Source organism: Kogia breviceps, chromosome 8 (assembly GCF_026419965.1).
Source record: "Kogia breviceps isolate mKogBre1 chromosome 8, mKogBre1 haplotype 1, whole genome shotgun sequence".
In the NCBI taxonomy this organism is placed as follows: Eukaryota; Metazoa; Chordata; class Mammalia; order Artiodactyla; family Physeteridae; genus Kogia; species Kogia breviceps.
In genome coordinates, this window is record NC_081317.1 from 75150139 (window position 1) to 75171381 (window position 21243).

General features: G+C 38.6%; 1 protein-coding gene across 6 annotated transcripts in view; it reads right to left on the bottom strand.

Annotated features, from left to right (window-relative positions):
* Positions 1–7397: 7397 nt before the first annotated feature.
* CEMIP2 (cell migration inducing hyaluronidase 2) overlaps positions 7398–21243 on the bottom strand; it is a 79086-nt gene continuing 65240 nt past the window's right edge. For 4 of the 6 annotated variants that reach the window (XM_059072702.2, XM_067039575.1, XM_067039576.1 and 1 more), the window contains 6 exons: positions 20247–20429; positions 17081–17300; positions 14052–14150; positions 11070–11224; positions 9809–9912; positions 7398–9452 (listed from right to left, as the gene is read on the bottom strand). In XM_059072702.2, coding sequence (XP_058928685.1) covers positions 9256–9452; positions 9809–9912; positions 11070–11224; positions 14052–14150; positions 17081–17300; positions 20247–20429 — 958 coding nt within the window. In that variant the 3' untranslated portion in view covers positions 7398–9255. The remainder of the gene's footprint in view (positions 9453–9808; positions 9913–11069; positions 11225–14051; positions 14151–17080; positions 17301–20246; positions 20430–21243) is intronic. The other 2 variants (XM_067039578.1, XM_067039579.1) reach the window with 1 other exon arrangement.

Sequence of the window (21243 nt, forward strand, 5' to 3'; positions counted from 1 at the left end):
AAATAATGATATTGGTTGGTACAATGAATAAACTTTCAGACATATGAGAGCAACACACACACACACACACACACACACACACACAAACAAAGAGGGCAGGATGTTTAAAATAGTATTATCTCACTAAGCAAACTCAGAAATTCAATGACTAGATAGATTCTACTGGCTCTGACTTGCTAACTTAATTATGGAAATAGTTAATGTAAAAAGTTAAAGAAAGCCAGGGTGGAGTCATTCTTCTCCCTCCTCATCCTTTACTTCCGAAGTTACTAATCTTTAAGTCTTTCATTGGTTACCCTTCTGCTTCATATTCATCATTTACCTTCTGTAAACAGATAAAATAAAGGACCAAATAAAATTTAAAGGAACTCTCAGGTTATTTCAATCAAATAGGTAGCAGCCATATAGGTATTAAGTTGATAAGTTAGAAGTTGACTGTCCAAAATACCCAACAATTATACTTGTCAATAGATTTTAAATATAATACTTTAGATATCACATTAAAAATTTATAACTGAAATCAACAAATTAACTCACTGCAAGGAATTGGAAATAAGACACAGAATATATAGATCATCAGTATAATAAAATCATACTCCCACCAGCAAAAAAAATAACTTGGGGTTTGTAATTGACCTTTTTCCTCTGGATAAAACTGCACAGGAAGCCCCCAATCCTCATGATTCCTAATCTTGTTTATATATCATCTATCCACTTGGATTCTTACTTAACCTTGCTGGCATGTTTTCAATATAAAGCTGCAACAAAGGAAAGCTATAATTACCAAATCTCTTCCTTTCAGCTATTGAAATAAGGTGATTTACAGAAATGCAGGACACCATAAACGAAAGGGATTTTCCAGTGCTCACAGAGCACAGCTTCCAGGAAGATGCTGGAACAAATACACTTTTTTGCGGCCAAGACCCTGGGCCTGGAATCCAAATGGATTATATGTTTCAGAGCCAGGTAGAGTTACTCATCTAGTCTCCATGTTCTGAGAACATTGCTTAAGCAGGAGGAAAATCGCAGTATTATCCATAACCTTCCTGAAAACGGTCAAAAGGGACTCTATTCAAATACAAGTATTCATATCCTGTAGATGGTAATGACTCCATTACCCAGGGAATGATTATCCAGTTTGTTAATTTTCCAGATTCGTAACTTCCTCCAGGCTTCAATGGAATCAGCCTCATACATAGGTGAAGTATGTAGGAGGGCAAAATTGCCTTAAAAACTAACCAAATAAGATAAACAAAACTTCCAGCAACATATTACTTTTAGCATTATGGGCACTGTGGGCAGATATTAAAATGGCCTTGCTGCCTGAGAGGGAATATGTTTCAGACACGAGGACCAATCTGACTTTGAATAAGTTTGCAAAGGGCTAGCTGAGGATGCTGAGGACTGGACATGGAACATGTGAGCAATGATGGGGAATGAAAGGTACAAAGAGGGATGGGAACATGGTCTTGCCCAGTGTGACAAGGCTGCAGCAGTGGACCCTGGGCAGTGACGAGGAGGTGGGGGTGTGACTAGAAAGAAATGGGGTACAGAAACATAGGAAGATTTGTTGCCAAAGGCACTCATTTTCCAAGTCCTCTAACTCAGCTTCAGTTCATCATATAAACCTTCACTTTGAACCAATTAATTGCATGTTAGCATTTTTCCTACTTGGTAAGAAGGAAGAATGAAATGTGGGTAAAGTACTGAGAGGAAACCAGAAATGAGTTGTTTGCATTCCATGTTAGTTTACGCCAAAAGGGATTGGAAAAGGCAAACCATGAACTGCAGTTTTCCCTCACGAGAATGGAGAGCAGGAAACTGCACACACCAGCTGCAGAACAGGGTGCAGCCACATGTTTTCACTTCATAGCTGTCTTTCCACATTTCATAGCTTGAGTCCGTACACAGCTGTTTGCTGAGTTATGGTGCTAGTGCAAGGAAGGGCCTAAATGCAAACCTCATTCTGGATGCTCAAACCAATTCACTAAACAAGCACTGTCTGGCCTTCTGAAGGCCTATTTTCTAGATACAAACAACTTAGTACGGGAAGTGTGTTAAAACTAGGGCAGGGGCTTTCATAGGGCATTCTCAGTGGTTCCCAAATCTCGCACTATCTCTTGTTTGTTTAAAAGATACAGATTCCTGGGCTTCCCTGGTGGCGCAGTGGTTGGGAGTCTGCCTGCCGATGCCTGCCGATGCAGGGGACGCGGCTTCGTGCCCCGGTCCGGGAAGATCTCACGTGCCGCAGAGCGGCTGGGCCCGTGAGCCATGGCCACTGAGCCTGTGCATCCGGAGCCTGTGCTCCGCAACGGGAGAGGCCACAACAGTGAGAGGCCCGCGTACCACCAAAAAAAAAAAAAAAAAAAAAAAAAAAAGAATACATGGTATAAGCAGATAAAGTAGGGGGTCCTTGGAGAAAGAGAACCAGGCATGGCTTTCTTGACACAAGAGAAGCCATTTTGGGCCTGTCATTTTGTGATCTGAGTCTGTCCACAAAGCTTGCCCTTTGAATAGGTCTCAAAAATAAAGAACTTAAGGGAACAAAAGAATTAACTGTTATCAGGCAAGAGAAGTAACAACAGCAAAGATAACAAATCAGTTGTAAAAACTCCCAGATTTGTTTCAATGGTGAAGACTAGCCTGAAGCACTTTCTTGAGTTGTTTTGCAGGAATTAAACCCCTCTCAGGCATTCAACCTAGGTCAATTGGAACCTACAAGAAGATGATGTTGACCTTCTCTGACCTTTGTGACTTCAATCAATTAAAGCTGGGGACTCTGTCAGCCGCCCAACCCTCTTCATGAATATACATGTACCCTTAGCTTAAAACTTCCCCAATTTTGCTGTTGGAGGAGACACTGCTTTGGGAAAGATTCCCGGTGTTCTCCTTACTTTACTCAAGTAATAATGCTTCCTTTTCCCGATCTTTGGCTTGGTTGTGTCTTTTAGCTCAACACTCAGCAAGAGGCAAACCCAGGTAACAAATTGCCTGGAAATCTGATTTTCTTTGTAAACAAAGCACCCAGGTTTGTTGGCTACTCTCATTTGATCCCTTTTGTAATTTTACAAAAGTATTAGTAGTCCCATTATATATATGAGAAAGCTGAGGATCAGGAGTAGGAAACTGCTCGAAGTAACACTGCTAGTAAACAGCCTTAGGTGGCATCAGACAAAACACCCACCATATCTTCAGCAACGAACTGCATTAGACACTTGACTTCACTCTGTCTGGAATCTACTAACTACTCACTGAGTCATTTTCCTTAGAAAAAGACTGTTCACATGCACATTTTTGAAGGAAGCAACAAGTTCTGGCATGGTCTTTCCCTTGTGAGAACTCCCTCCTCCTCCCACCCATATTGGAGCTAATGATGTTCCTTGCCTCCTGAGTTTGTAGAGCTGACATTCCCCCACATCAGAAACCTATCTGGAGAAAAAAAAAAGAAAAAGAAACCTATCTGACCAAAGCCTTCCTCCCTCAGGAACTAGGTGTTCTGATCAGTGTAAGCTGGTGGGAAAAAGTGGAAAAAGATAAACCTCCCATGCCCTCCCAGGGTGTACCACCCTCTTTCCTGGCAAGGCCCAATTTCATTATCCCCCTAAAATCCACCCAACCCCCTCCCACCTCCTCCAAGAAGCTCATGTATTAAAAGGCTTTTGTGTACAGAGCAAATTGCTTACATAAAATAATTCATTCTACCTTAAAAAAAAAAATAGACCTGCAATTGCCAATCAGTACTTTGATAAATGTGAAATAACTAGGGTGAATGCAGTTCCATCCAAAAGCAAAGAAACTTATGTTGTTAGTCTATGCAGCCTGATTGTGGCTTATTGTACATATTCCTGCAAACTCCTTAAAATAATAAAGAGAACTCACAAGGATGGATGGGATCTCACTGTAGAAATAATTGTAGTCAAAGGAATAATTCAAACTGAGAATTTCAGACAGTGGAGACTTTATCACAGGCTCCAAACTTTTGCCCCAGAAACAGCCAGGTACTGTGTTGTGCACCAGATCCGCCCTGCATTAGTGACCAAAAGTTGTGGGGAAGACAGTGTAGATGGAGCCGTTCGAGTTAAAAAAAATAACATTCACGGGCTTCCCTGGTGGCACAGTGGTTGAGAGTCCGCCTGTCGATGCGGGGCACACGGGTTCGTGCCCCGGTCCGGGAAGATCCCACATGCTGCCGAGCGGCTGGGCCCGTGAGCCATGGCCACTGAGCCTGCGCGTCCGGAGCCTGTGCTCGCAACGGGAGAGGCCACAGCAGTGAGAGGCCCGCATACCGTAAAAAATAAATAAATAAATATAAAATAACATTCACATTTGTTCAGATGTATTCTCTGTTAAAGAGGGAGAGAGATAACAGGGGCTTACTACGTGCTATGGGGTTCTCAAATGTTACTGCTCATAAGAAACACCTGGGGAACTTGTTATACAATTATATTCCCAGCTGCAATTCCCAGAGATGCCAATTCTCTGGTCTGAGTTGGGGCTAGGGATTCTGCATTTTCATCAAGTACCTCTGGTGATTCTGATGGAGGTTTTTCCCTTAACTTTTTATTTTAAAAATTCTCAAGCCTTAGGAAGGCTCCAAGAACAGTACAATGAACACCAGTATACCCTTCACCAAGATCAAGGATCAGCAAACTCCTTCAGTAAAGGAACACTGTTCAGGCATACATCAGAGATACTTCAGGTCTGGTTCCAGACCACTGTCATAAAGCAACTATCACAATGAAGCAAGTCACACAAATTTTTGGTTTCCCAGTACAAATTATGTTTACACTATACTGTAGTCTATTAAGTGTGCAACAGCATTGTCTAAAAATACAATGTACATCCCTTAAAAACTTTATTGCTAAAAAAATGCTAATCAACATCTGAGTCTTTGGTGAGTAATCCTTTTGTGGTGGTAACATCAAAGATCACTGATCACGGATCATGAGAACAAATATAATAAAAATGAAAAAGTTAGAAATATTGCAAGAATTACCAAAATGTGAGACACAAAGTGAGTAAATGCTATTAGAAAAATGGCACTGACAGGCTTGCTCCATGCAGCACTGCCCCAAACCTTCCATTTGTAAAAAACACCATATCTGGGAAATGCAATAAAGTGAAGCACAATAAAACAAGATATGCCTGTAAATATTTTCAGCTTTGTAGTCCATATAGTCTCTGTGGCAACTACTGAAACCTGCCATTGCCATATGCAAGCCATAGTCAATATGTAAGCAAATGTCACACTGGACAGTGTGATATTTATGGACACTGAAATTTAATTAATGGACACTGAAATTTAAATTTTACATAATTTTCTCATCATAACATATTACTCTTCTTTTGACTTTTTCCAATGTGTTATATTTGAAGATGTGAAACCACTCTTAGCTCAAAATTAGTATAAAACCAGTCTGGGGGACAGGTTTGTCCTACAGGTCAGTTTGCCAATTCCTGACTTATCAATTTTGATTATAAAGTCTAAGCTTTTCTGAGGATGAATTTTAAATCTGTTACTGCTTTTCATATCCAGACTAATCACAATGTCCATCTTAGAAAATTTTAAAAAATGTATCTGTGAAGTTGCCTTCTGACCCACTATTTGTTGGATTTTCAGATATAACATGTTCACATCTTGCTATGGCTGATATTTCTGGATGCCCTGTGGGGCAAAGCTCCTCATTTAGAAATCATCATAGTTCAATCAGTCATTCTCTAATTTTATTACATAAAAATAGTGGTGTGTGCCCTTCCCTACAACACCAGTGCCTAATTAGCATCCTTTTTTCAGCTTCTCTATCATACTGAAGATAATATGAGTAAAAGACCCTCAATCTTCCAAATGATGCCAAGAGTCCAGCAAGATGTGAACAGCATTTTGCTATTTGTGAACAAGGGACTGGAGATGCCTTTTCTTGATTTTTTTTCCTCCCTGAATTTTTGTTGAAAATGAGCTACAGTCCAGAGTGTATGCTCGTATTTCTAAAAGACTGGGTTATTACCAAGTTAAGACTAACTATAGTGATACAAATCTGTTACCCAATTAACTCCCATTCATGGTCTTCATTTCTAGGGGAATTTCTCAACTTATTAAACATGATTTCATAAGTATCTGAAAGCCAAACAAGAATTCTGGAGGGTAAACTCCAACTCTGCATCATGAAATCAACAAACATTGTCAAAATGGAATCTAAGTACTTACCTATTAGGACCAAATGAAAAAAACAAACACAAATCAAGCACATTCCTGCTTATTGAAATGCCTTTCAACTGGACTTATCCAAACATTACTTCATCCCTTAAGCAATGAAAACTTAGTTACCTGAAGCATTCAAGCCTCTATCCATCACTTCATTGCCCACCCCTCCTCCCAAACCAAATACTCCATTTAATAGCATGAGGATATGTTCTCTTCTGATGGAGCCAGAGAGAACAGAGAAGTCATAAATACCTCCTCCCCACACCCAGGTCTAAACATCAGTTTAGCGGCTGCTTTGGAGTCATATTCTACAAGACCATGAGCCTGCCTTTCATCTTCTCACAAACACTCTCTTCTAGCCTCTGAAGATAATACACGGCCCACTGATTCAGGTGGAGAGGCAGAAATCTCACAGGAAAGACTTAAAACCCAGGTCTGTTGACATATGAGAAGGCCCTGCGTTTCTCATCAGTTGGCTGATTTGTGCACGGCCACATTTCTGGAGCTCAACCAATTGCCTCCCCTGATGGAAAATGCTTATGAACTTATAAATCATCTTTGAACACATTCTCTCAGTAGAAATAAAACAGATTGCTAGCTCCCAATTGCTGAAATGTGGCTATCAGCTTCGATAACCAATTTAACAATTTGAGACAATTAAGGACTAAAAACTCTATTTGAAAAGTTCAATTAAAAGGAGACCATAGCGAATTGCTTTGTTTAGGGCTGGGAATTCTGTAAGTAATATAGGAACTGCAAATAAAAATAAAAGATAATTTTAATTTTGTTTTCCTCACAAAAAAATTATAGACTGAAGTTAAACAGTGGGCCTATTATATGAGTGCAGTGGTTCTGAAACCTGGCTACATGTTATTAGCATCACTCAGAGAGCTTTAAAAAAAATTCCAATGCCCAGGCTGCACCCCACACCAATTAAATCTGAATGTAGGAGCTGGGGGATGGGGCCCAGGACTTCACAGTTTTTAAAGCTCCCCAGGTGACTCCAATGTGCAGCCAACATTGAGAACCTCTGCATTGGCCTTAATGAAGATTACTTAGTTTTACAAAATCTACTTAGTGGAGGACAATTTCCCTTCCTTATGTCTGCCCATAGGTTCTTTATAGCTGGGATAGGAAATAAAAAATGACAGATTGACTGACTGCTTGCTAGATCAATAGAGTCACACACACATATAAAAAAATATACATGCACGCATATTTTTATTTATTTAACTTAGGCCCTGATGATTAGCATATAAATCAGAAAAACTGAGTGCCTTAGAACGTACATATCCTCTCCAAATCTTTAAAGAGCCAAACTCTAAAAATCACATGTAAAAGATATTGGTCATAAAACTCACACACACACACACACACACACACACACACACACAGACAAACTTTAATCACCTTGAGGAACAATGATCCAATAATATATTTAATAGGTAAGATTTCATTCATCGATATACAAAAAAAAAAAAAACCACCCCGAAACCTAAACTTTGATTAAGACATGTGCCCTTAGCAAGAGCACTTACAGTTAGAAAGGTTTATCGGTAGCACTTTGAGGTAGCATATTTTATAAAGTAATAGAAGTCACAGAGCTGCTCTGCAGTTTCTCTTGGACATAAAAGGACAGGCCATCAGCCGTTGCTCTTGGTAGAGAAAAGTGAATTTGTCTGTACTCACTGCCAAAGTCAACCTGAACATACTCCCTCCAATCTTGCCATGGCCATCCCTCCACTACACTTCATGCATTGTGGGTTTAGGAAAAGGTAAAGGCATTACAATGCTTCGTTCCTCTTGGTGTGGTGACATCCCAGGCTGTGGCACCAATCTTTTGCGACATGCAGAGCTCACTGGCAGGAGATGCATGCACCTAGGGGGAAGAAAACTATGGCATCACAGTGTCTTTTTTTAATAGGCTCTAACAATTTAGTTAAGAGTAACGGATTCCTCTAAGGCTAAAAAAAGGTTTCTGAATATTCCCTCCATGATTCTGGCCCTTAAAAGGCTCTCCCTTTTTTCTCCCCCTGAGTACAATATTTTGGGGGTATCATAAGCTTTCTGCAATTGTCCTGCCAGGTTGGTGAGCAGTAAAGCTTAAAAAAAAAAATCCACACACAAAAACAACAAAAAACTGGGTGCAGGAGAAACTCCAAGAACAGACTTCCTTTGTGCAAGTTGAAACGACCCAAGTTTATAGTTCAGGAAAATGGCCTGCTTCTTTTTTTAAAAAAAATGTAAATATTTAGCTCAGCTCTGCATTTTAAATACAAATATACAGTCAAAACAGGCTAAAGATTAAAGCTGCAAAAACGGTCCCACCAGCATCAGACCATGGTGCAGGTCAAATTTTTGCCCAATGGTCACAGATTAAAGGGATGTCTAACCCCTAAAAGCCCTTTGTCCCAATATATTCCATACTTCTTGTTTGAAAGTTGAACCCTTAGAAGGAATCAATATACAAATGAATAAAAATAGCACATGTCCAGGCAAAAAAGGGCATGAGCTGGGCCTGAGTTGCTACTTAAAACTCTACCATTCAGTATCATACCAAATCCTCAAAGGCTGCCTGGAACCAGGGCCCAAGGCATTCCTGAACATGCCAGCCACGCAGGTCAACTGCTGACCCAAAGTCAACAACACAACTGAGCATTAGACTTCAAGTATCCAAGGTGCTACAAGAGCTGGTCCTCTCAAGGACTCAGGCTGACTCTCAGAAGCCCCCTCCCTCCCCCAAGACGTCCCATTGTACAAAAGGTGAAGCACTGCTTATGGTCACTACAAAACACAGGAGTGGGAGGTGAGGAATAAGAGAACTGATCTCTGAAATACACCAGCCTAACAAATACAAATAAATTCTTTAACATTTTGTACAACTAGAAGGTGCGTAAGCCCATATTCAAGCAATCACTTTAAATTCTTTCTTTTCTCCCCTTTCTGTATCAAACAGGAAAATAGTTCTGTTGGGTTAACAGTGTCATTTTTAAATGCCATAAATTAAATAAGTTAGTTCACATTTTTTCCCCCAGCTAAGTTACAGTTAGTCTTTAATGTGCTTTTGAAGTTTGCTTCAACAGCTCCAAGTCTCTTCGGCGGACCGTGCCAGCTCTGGGACAACCATATCCGTCCAGCTGCAAAGGTACGAATTGTTCAAGCAGCCCAAGGCCCTCTCTAGCAGGACTAGTAAACAGCTTAGTCCATGATGGTTTAAAGTTTCCACTGAATCCCAAAAATATGGTACTCCCTTAAAAAAAAGAAAAAGAAAAAGTTCAATTTGTACCTCTACTAGTTCCATGCAAGATAATGTGGGAGGTGAAGCGGAGGTGAGCAAAAACAAAGATGGCTGTGAAACAAAAACAAAAAGAACTGTACTTCCTTACGTCAGAGAATGAACTCTTACCACCCACCTCTTGCCCCAAATAACAAGCCACGTCCCAACACACTTCCTCTAACACTGTCTCCTGATTTAGAAATTATCTTCATGGTACCCACCCACCCCAGCCAAACAAGCTCATGAAAACAGTCGTAGCTATACTCCACTGTAAAAATGCGTATGTTGCTGGCCTCCTAAGAACTTCACAGATGAATACAAATACAAACCTTTGTTATAAAGATTGGCTGGTTTGGCTAATCCCAGAGATACTAACGAATCTGAAATATTCAACTGCTTTATCTCTCCTCTTGTGCTCAACAGGACAATTGACCTATAAAAGTTAGAAAATCAGAGCAAATTTCAGTAATTCAGCATGTATTTATTGAGTACCGTTCTGAATTAAATACAGTATAGAAATACTACATAAAAGTAGAACTCAAAAAACAAACAAACTATTTTAACAGAGGAGGTTAGTTTTGTTAGTTTCAGATGCTCTATATACCTACTTATGTTCTATTATCTATTTACTAAGTAAGTGGATAAATGCCAATTCTAAAAAAAAAATGAAATAAAATCTGTTCTCCATGGTTTGGTTTAAATTGCTACTTTTATTGTGAGTATATCAACACACACATTCAGATCTTTTTGTGGATTCTCTCTTCTGATCTCTCTATCCTCTGCCACTACTACACAGGCTTAATTACTATGGCTTTACAGCTTATTTCAACACCTTTTGTGTCTGCCCAACACGAAAAAAGAAAGATTTCTCTCCTGTGTACCTTTGTTCAGAGACTAACAAAGAAAAATGAATCAGACTAGGGCTCTTAAAAGAGAGACCACACACTCATTCACTTAAAAATCAATTTACTCGTGGGGAATTCCCTGGCGGTCCAGTGGTTAGGACTCCACGCTTTCACTGCTGAAGGCGAGGGTTCGATCCCTGGTCAGGGTAAGATTCTACAAGCCACATGGTGCAGCCAAATTAAAAAAAAAAAAAAAAAAAATCAATTTACTCCTTTCCAGTCACTTCCAAGTGACCCAGGTGACAACTTCCTGTACCACAGTCATAGCACAATGCTGTCCGAGGGTTCATCAGTGGGACAGATGGCTGCAAAGGTAAAATTGTCTATAAAATTATCTATAAAATTGTTTTAAAATGATAATGAGCCTTCTGAGTGCATTGGGTACCATGTAGACTAACTTAATACTTAAAAGTGGGATAGGAATGATCCAAAATTTTGAGCCTTTCTCCTTCCAAGAGACTTCCCATCATTTGCAAACTCTTCTAACATCCAGGTCCTCACTTATCAATGACAAGCAACTTGGATCACACAGGCATCAACCTGAGACTAGGAAGGAATGACTATCTTTCAAGAATCCTAAATACCCTAAAAGGGTAAAAGGGCAGGTAGATAAACGAAAGCTCAGAGTTAACCGGATGTCATCTTTAAGGTACCTTATCCCTCACACAGAGCAAGCTTCACCTACCTTGGAGGGATGCTTGTTTTTAAATACTCTTCCATGAGACTGACATCAGCAAAAGAGAAAACCTTTTTTTCTATCAACCGGAAGGGAACGCTGCAGGCATCCACAATCAGGAGGAGGACGCCCTCACTTCGGAAGGTAAAGTCAGTGCCGTTGATCTGAGAATACAAAAACATCTGCGGTCATCACCATTTCGGCATTTCCAGGATGACTCGTCTTTCCAGCCCCTTTCCCTCTTCTAAACCCATGAATCAAATAATAATTCCCAAACTCAAACTGCATGTTCCATTACTCTTCCTCTACCAACATTTGAAATTGAGCCTGTGTTCTCATAGATTTTTGCCTTGACTGGTCTTTTCTGACTGGCTAAGTTGCTAAAAGCAAGGCATGGCAGCCCACACTCAGCTGAGCAGGGTGACTTTCTCTGCAGGCTCAGGGCCTTCATTCTTACACACGTACTCTCTCATTGGGGTCAGAGTTTTCCAACTCAGTGATCGGGTGGCAGCCTCTATACTGCAGCTCAGATACTGTCACATTGGTTCAGGAAAAATACATGTATCTATATGAAATAGATATCTAGTCAGATAGATAAATAGATCGCATGCTTTAACCCACATAACCGCCCCCCATTATATTTTAGATTTAGAACATCAGAGGAGCCAGATTGCTTCATCTCCTTTGTTCCATATGTAGCTCTCCTTTAAAATCAAAATGGAAAAATGGTAATTTTACCAGGATTTAAGCCACAGGGTATTACTATATCTTGTTCACCATTACTGTGAACTGAAATTTCCAGTTGTCCTCTTTAAATTAATGGTTTGAGACCTTTTCAGGAAAAAGGAATTCCAGATACATCCAAATCTCATTAATTCCTCAACCAAAAAGGAAGGGAAAAAAACTTATTAGACTGAAAAATGATTTAACACTAATTTAAGTCATAGGCACTGTTTCTCTTTAAAATGTGTGAAATTATAAACTATGTTAAAAGCTAACAAAGGAGAGATGCTCTCTTCACTATACCTGTCCTTGCTTGGAGAAGTTATACTTAAATTTTATTTCTAATCACTAATGATCTCATAGGAATCCAAAATGGCTTTTTGCCTATATTTAAATAGCCCTAGTCTAGAGAATAATTCTAGAAGTGCTTGACATAAAGTGCCATTTTATATTTAGAAAGACTGAAAGTGACTCACCTATTTTTAAAAATCTGAATACTTAGAACTGAGACACATTTGATAAAAAATATACATAATGATCCTTAACACACCCAAACTGTCCCCTTGAAAAGTACCTCCCCCAAAAACCTGTTACTTAAAGGAAACACAAAATTTTCCGTAAAAACTAAAGCAAGGCCATGTCCAGCAAAGACTCTTCAGGTAATACATGTGAGAAGTATTGGAGCTAAATGTGACAAACCACAGTCCTCTGTGATCTCTTTTAGGGTCCCAGGCACCCAGTGTGCAGCAATAGAGTCAAACAATGTCTACAGACCCAGAGGAATACCGTATCTGAGATTGTCTGGGCAAAACAATATCTTCTTTAATTATCTAGTGAGCTAGTAGAGCAGAGAGACTCAGCACCAACTTGCTTCCCTTCGCAACTGACACCCACCAGATTCCACGCAAGTAGGCTGGGATGGGTTCTTCATTCAGCTGACTGCATTGAGCTGTTGAGCTAACAAACTTCATACCAATAAAACTACATCATGAACATACTACAAAATGAAGAAATGCTAATGTAGGGCAATAGGTATATATACTTGAGAAATCTTTGAGTTACACAGGGATCTTTCACTCTTTCTCCCTTTCTTTCTAACTGTGGTAAGAACACTAACATGAGATCCATCGTCAAAGATTTTAAGTGAACAATATATTATTACTGACTACAGGGACAATGTTGTACAGCAGATTTTGAGAGTTTATGCATTTTACTCAACTGAGACTTTATGCCTTTTGATTAATAACTCCCCATTTCACGCCCCCCCCTTAGGTAGCAGTATTTTTAATTCAGGGTTGTTAAAAAGTTCTTAACTCAGAGTTAAGTTCTAGAGATGGATGGATAATGGTGATGGTTGCACAATAATATGAATGTATTTCATACCACTGAACTATACACTTAAAAATGGTTAGGATGTTGAATTTTATGTTATGTGTATTTTAACACAATAAAAGAGATTGGGGAAGAAAAAAAAGAGTAAGAGTTAATTTTGCTCACATATATGTGGACTTGTGAATGTGTTGTCCACCACTTAAAAAAAAACCGAGCTCCTAAGGAGACCACATGAGACTGAGCCCAGATCTTAGCTGGGTATCAGCTGGATGGCTAGATACCTCCTACCCAAAGAGCTCTTTATTATATAGATGCTCTCAGGTCAACTCGATTTTGGACAGGCCACATGCCTAGAGCTGGTTACCTTGTGGGCTAGCTTGGCTCTTAGCCCAAATTCCAGTATTGATATGAGGTTAAGGCTTTTAACTCCCATTAATCTACTTAAAAAAGACAACTAACACTTTGCATCTTCGCTTTCTTCATCTGAAAAAAATGGGAACCAGGCAACTTCAAAATAAAATGCCAAGGAAATTTTAAAACCTTCACTTCCCATATTTTAAAGAAATAACTGAGGAACTTCTTTTACATTTCTAAATCCAAGGTTAAAATTTCTGCATATTGATTATCTATGACAATTTTTTTAAACCAAAAACACCTTGTCTCCTACAGAAATCTGAATAATTACCTGAATAATTTTAACATTCGCCTAAAAGTAATCAATAAACGTAACTGACTGAGAAAAAATTTTTAATAAATTTATTTTATTTATTTAAAACGCAAATGTTTAGGAGGTATTTACACTTCTACTCTATTGCTCACCACTAATAATCAAAATGTGATTATAAACAAGTGAATGTTGCCAGAGATAATTCATGTTACCATGATAAAATGTAAAACCGAGAAGCTGAGGCAATGTACACACCAGATGGTACTCACAGAAATAACAGACAGGTCTCCACGCTGAGTCTCTGCTTGACTAGGTGACTGGAATTGCACAGGGAGGTAGCTTTTATGAGGATCACTTGTAAATACCACCTAGACAGGAAAGAAGTTCCATATCTATGTCAACTGCATCTTCCTCCAAAAAGATTCTTCAAAATAAACTCAACTATACCAAAGCCAGTGAGTGGGTTTTTGTTTTTACTTTTGTTTTCTCTGAACTTTCTGTACATATTTCATGACCTGGAATTCTATCTTTTGATACAGGCTTTATACGAGAAGTGTATGTTCCTAACTTTCTGGAGCAATCTCAGTTTCAAATCATTGTAATCTTGTTAATAAAATCAGTTCTACAAATGACTACATAAATATGCTTTATATCTACATCTTTGCAAACATTTCATGCAAAAACAGTCACAAATCTTTTCAAAGGTCCTTTTCAGACCAGTTATTCTGAATTGGGACTCAGTCACTCCAGGACTGAGGAAAGAAGTGTAGATGACAAGCACTATTCCGTTTAAAAACTTTCAGGGGCCTGTACATCACCAGGTCTAAATTCCTCCACCAGACCTGCAAAATGTTCCACAAATAGAGCCACGTCTTATACACACAGGACCCTATTTCCCACTATTCTATCACATTCAACATGCAGGGCAGTTCCCTCACTTTCCCACAAACTCTTTACCTCCTCTGCTGCTACCCTGCCTTTTCAGATGCTGTTCCCTTCCCAAGAACACTCTTCCCTTTTTCCTTCTACTCCAAATCACTGCCAGTCTCCAAATCCTACCACCCACCTCCTCTCTAAAGGCTGTCTTTTCATTCAAAAGCACTCTTAACTCTTCACACAATTTAGCACTTAAAAGTATATGCCCTGGGGAATTCCCTGGTGGTCCAGTGGTTAGGTCCAGCGTTTTCACTACCATGGCCCAGGTTCAATCCCTGGTCAGGGAACTAAGATCCCGCAGGTCATGCAGCGTGGCCAAAAAAAAAAAAAAAAGTGTATGTCCCTATAAATCGATGCCAACAAGAGCAAATAATTATGGCAAGAGCAGATAGTCATGATAGTAAGCATTCAGAAGCTGGACATTGCTTTGAAGTCTCAGGTCTGAAGTCAAAAAATTCATGTGAATTTTCCTACTTATTCCTAATACACATGTGTTTTTGACATTCAAAACAAAAATTCCCCTCAAATTTCCAAGTAAAAGTGATGTCCCCAGATGCTTCAAATACTTCTCAACTGCCAGGTCACTAGTCAATACAGCTTTAAGAAATGAATTCTGATCAATGTTTTAAACCCAAAGAATAAAGAATGCTAAACATCAATGCATGGAACCATTTAACAAGATAGGCCCAGAATAGTTCTGAAGATGATTAAATTATTTTATAAATTGTAGTATTTCTTATAATAATTATAAATTATTTGAAGTCTTTTCAGTAATGAAGGACTTTCTTAACAAATTCAACTTAAGAATTAGGCTGGAAAATTTACTTCCCCACAAAGACTATCTGAAAATTTCACTTTAACAGTCAAAACATTACACAGGACAGGCAAGGATTCATATAAACTTCTTCATGTACCTGGTTTATTGTTTTGTCTGTTCGTTGGTTGGTTGCTTTAGTTGAATTGGAGAATAGAGGTGGCTCAAGGGTATGAGCAACCAAGACTATGACAGTGAGTTGTCATCAGAAAAATCCTTATCATATATCACTATAGGAAGCATAAATCCCCCTTCCTTTTCCCTGTTCTTACTGCCTCCAATGGACAGAAACAAGAAAAATTAGAAATAAAGAACCTGTGCAATGGAAGAATTTTTGTTTTCTCAAATCACTTATAATGATAAGAAATAAAAATAAAGATTTAGAGGTTTTTCTCCATAATAATAGCAAGCATTTCTGTGGCAATAAGGACTTTTTAAAAACTCCTCTAGGCCAGTGAAACTAAAATGTGAACATGTATCAGAATCACCTCCAGGGCTTGTTAAAGCACAGACTGCTAAGCCCCACCCCTGAAGTTTCTGATACAGTAGAACTGGGTGGGACCCAAGATTTAGAGTTTTTCATAAGTTCCCAGGTGATGCTGATGCTGCTGGCCTGGGGAACACAAGTTGAGAACCATTCTTCTTGACCCATGTTTGCTTATATAAAGGTTAAAGATCAATTAGGGCAATATTAATTCTGTATTTCTTTTTCACCTGGAATTGGTCTGACTTCCTTTGGAAACCCCATGCCTGATTTTAGCTCATACTTTGGATTTACTTTCATTGCCATGTTTTCTCAAGATCCAGAAGGAGACCATCTCATTAAGAATATGTCATAAGAAGCATTTCACTTCTAGCCAAAGTCAGTTTGTACTTTTTTTTTTTTTTTTTTTCTTTTTTGCGGTACGCGGGCATCTCACTACTGTGGCCTCTCCGTTGCGGAGCGCAGGCTCCGGACACGCAGGCGCAGCGGCCATGGCTCACGGGCCCAGCCGCTCCGCGGCACGTGGGATCTTCCCGACCGGGGCACGAACCCTTGTCCCCTGCATCGGCAGGCGGACTCTCAACCACTGTGCCACCAGGGAAGCCCAGTTTGTACTTTTAATTACAGGTAAACATAATAGCACATGCTTCAAATTAATGGTATTTCATCTTGAAGGAAACAATTTTCATACGAGTGTCTTTTCTGAAGATAAATTTCACACTTCCAAGAAAACAAATTATTTTTTGATATCACTGACATGCAAACGTAATAGCGATACTGTAATGGAATCACATCTGAGAAAGAAAAGATGACAACCAATAAATCCACAATCATCCAGGGCAAACTGATATATCACAGGGGGAAGGTAGTTTTATTATAAATTTGGACTGGTTTGCTTCTTATGAGTATCACATTCTAGAATGGGCCAAAATTCAGGAGAAACCATGCAATATTTATAAATTGGCAGCACAGATGTTTCCAAAAAAAAAAAAAAAATGTGCTGATTGCACAGAACCTTTTGACTTTTTCTCCTGGACCACAGACCACTTTTATTCCCTGTTTACCTGACGGGTTCCGCAGCCTTGACAGAGTCCCTTGAGCATGGATGGCATCGGCTTGAGTGCTGATGGCTTTCTGTAATACTGGGGATACGCTTTGGCCATGCAGTTACTGATGTCTTTTGAGTCTGTTGCTGCCTGGATCTTGACTCTTTCGCATCCCTGAGATGAACAGTAACTGTGACCATCCCTGTGGCTTTTGGCTTTTAGATACAAAAACAGCAACCTGCACAAAACAGAAACCAGTCCAACGGGTGTTAGATTAACTTTCAAACACGTACAAAAATTCTTCAAATAAACTCATGGCCAGAAGGGATATTCCTCCAATAAATTAAATTTTTTTTTAAAGAAAAATAAACTACAAAACCAATAAAGTTGTTTCCCTTTCCTTTCTACCCTCCTAGGGTTCTAAGTCAAATGCAATACCACTTTAGAAAATATTTTGATAACCTGATTCAGTAGTTATGGGCAGTATCAAAGTCGATTTCTGGTTTGAATTAGTTCAATAGGTAATTTAGGAGGATGTAATTTGGCTTGGCTCAAAAATTCCTTAGAAAACTTTACACTTGAGTTTAGGATTTGGTAAATTAGTGTAGTTTATTCTTTTTTTTTTCATTTGGTTTACAAATTGTTTTGGTTTAAGGCACAAAACTGGAATAATTAAAACAGCAACTGTGAGACTTGTTTGGTTAAGGCCAAGATATGGTCTCAAATCAATTTGAGAAATTCCTTAGAAAACTTTACACTTGAGTTTAGGATTTGGTAAATTAGTGTAGTTTATTCTTTTTTTTTCATTTGGTTTACAAATTGTTTTGGTTTAAGGCACAAAACTGGAATAATTAAAACAGCCACTGTGAGACTTGTTTGGTTAAGGCCAAGATATGGTTTCAAATCAATTTGTGTGATGTTTACTAAGAGCAGATGGGCCTGGGGTCCTTCTGTCTCTACTTTGGCCAAAATCAAGCGAAATGAACAGTCCTACCCATTCTGAGTTCTCCTCCTACTGCCAAGATGAATGGAAAACCAACTTCCAGGCAGTAGTCCAATGTGTGTCAGCAAACCTAGGCCTTCTAAACCAAAGGAAGTCAAGATTCTAAAAAGGACTTGATCAAATGTGATTGATTACTGGAGTTCAAGAGTTCACATTTTATTTGTTTGTTTGTTTATTTATTTATTTTTAACAGTAAACATTTATTGAAGACATACAACATCCCAGGCCCTATGCTGAATGATTTGCATGAACTGTGTGCTCTTCAACCTCACAACAACCATGTAATATAGCATTTTTATTATTCCCAAATAACAGATAAGGAAACTGGGGCACAGAAATAGTCACTGAATTGCCCAAGATCACACAATTAAGTAAGGCAGAATATTATATAAAGTCAGGCAATCAACTGCAATTCTCCAATTGCAGTCATGAAGAACCTTCTATTTATAGACTCAGCTCTGCTTGGCAAAGTAAGAACCAACAAAACAAGATCACCCTGGATCAGTAGAATCTCCTGGTAATACCTGCTTTCCCAGAGGGGGACCCACACTAGCTCAACTTTCAGAATTGAGGAAGGCAATGCAACATCTAAAGTGCCTGGTTTACTGAACCCTGACATGACAGCCCATAGCAGTCCTTTCTTTGGAGACGTCACTCTTAAAGAGTCCACATTTTAATATGAGGTCAATGAACAACACAAAGTTGTGATGAGGTGAAAATCAGCCACTGTTCCAACATCCAGTAATTTTAACATATATTTAAGGAATGACAGGGACATGATTAGGCATGGGACTTTTGATATATAATTTAAATCATCAAAATGAATAGAATTAAAAAAGAATTTGAACCTCAAAGGCTGAAGGACTCTTGAAATATCCAGATGAAGAAATACTTCCCATCTTTTTACATATCAATCATTAATTCGTGATCACCAGAGTGTCTTTACAAATTTGGGCGTTCCATTTATTTTTGTGGAAACAAAATCAACTGAGAATGTGGCAGTTCTATCATCTATAGAATAAAAGCTCAACTAGGTTGTTGAAGTTGAAATCAGAGATAATGATGATTAAAAAAAAAGATTTAAGCTGATAATACTGGCTGTTGCACCAGCCCTGAAGGGCAAATAGTTGCATCTTATTCAAAGGCTAACAAGACACTTGACTGAACCCTAACCTCATTCCCCCCACAGTAAATCTTGCTACCCTTCTCTCCAGTAGGAAATTTTGTCTTTCCCCAAACATGTCGTGCCATGTTCTTCATGCCTCCATGCATTTATCCACACTGTCCTTGGAACACCTTCCTCATCTCCTCCTAGTCACTCAAGAGTCAGCCCCACGGTTATCTTCTTGGGTTGTCACTGGCCACCCAAGGCTGAACCTCTGGGTTATCTCAAAAGGCACACTATAGGACTTGCAGCATTTAAACCTTTTGCCCTCTGATTACTTGCTTTACATGACCACATCCTTCAATGGACAGTGAATTTGCAGAAGAAATGTGTCTTATTTACATTAGTATCTTTATAGTACCTAGACAATGACATACAGTAGAAATGCAAGCTTAAGGGATAGATATTGAAGGAGCATGCTACTTTCTGGAAGAGTACAGGAGAGAGAGGCTACCATAACCCAAAGGCTGAGAGACTGTAACTGGATAAAAGCAGACAAAGCCAACAGGACCCCAGGTGAACAGGATTAGAACTAAAAAGTGGAAAGATGCAGCCTAGAGAAAGTTGAAAGCAAATATGCCATGGTTACAGTGATTTTTTTTAAAACCCAAGGTCAACTTGAGAGATAGTCTTAAAGGAAGAGAAAAATGAGCTTTCACTAAAATATGAACTATATTATATGGAAATAATCATCTTTAGAGTCGTTATGGAAAACATTATTTTAATTTTCAATTGGGCCTACTGGTTCTTTATTGACAAGGATAATTTCTCTTTCTAAATCGCCTTAATAGGTAAACAGCAAACATCTCACTCGATTCCTACTGCCAACTGTAATTATGAGTCATTCTAGTTCTCTTCTAAACCTCTAATGGTGATGAGCAGAGAATTACCCACATCAGCTGCTTTTCTAAGCAGCCATCACATCACAATCTATTCTTAGTTATACTGAAGAACTAGTAATTTCACCACTAAAGAAAAACAGCAATAATTCTCATTCATTGGTTGCCCCGAATTACCCCGTGCTGGAGTCAAAATAGAATTTCCTCTCAGACTGTTTCCTCTGCAATTCCTCCAGCGAATGCAAGGGCTCATACTCTTCCATTCTGGATAATGAGCCATTATGCCGCTGTAGAAAGCCAAAGGTAACCTGAAAACTTGTGTTTGATGGATAGCAGAGCCCAACTCGAATCCAGTCATTCCTATAAAGGAGAGACAATAAAAACATGAATTCACATTTGAGCCAGTACATTTTGAGTATTACAGCATATGTAAATTTTAGCCATCGTCTTCTCCTCCTTAAATTTCTTCTTTGTATGGAGCCACTAACAATGAAAGTCCTGAATCCTAACACACTAATGAATCATCGACTTTTACATGTTACCCAAATTTCTCTCCTCAATATACGTACAACAATGATATGGCTTATAAAAAATTCTTGGTTTCAATAGGACTTCAGGGAATGTGAATAGAAGCTGGATAAAATGTACTTAGATACTGCAAGCAGATAATAAAATTGAGACGTTTGGGTATGGGTATACTAAAATGGAAGAAACACTAACAGCCTGATAGTGGAAGTGTACACTGGTAAAATCTTTCCAAATAATTTTTTTATTCATAAATATATTTTTATCTTTTATAATTACCTTAGGATAAATTGTTAGTGGTAAATTTGCTAGAAATAAAGGTGTATGCATTTTTAAAGTCTTTGATGAATATTACCAAATTGCCATAGTGTTTTTCTTACCTAATGTTCTAAGATTTAAAATTAATACTTTTTGAAAACCATTAAGAATATTTTCCTCTTTTTTATCATTTCTTTTTTTTTTGGCATTCTTTAAGTTGTGGCAAAATATACATGTGGTAACATAAAATTTACCATTTTAGACCTTTTTTCACTTTACGGTTTAGTGACATTAAGTGCATTCACAAGGTTGTACAACCATCACCACTATCCATTTCCAGAACTTTTTAATCATTCAAAACAATTTTAAAACAATATGTAACAATGCCTTA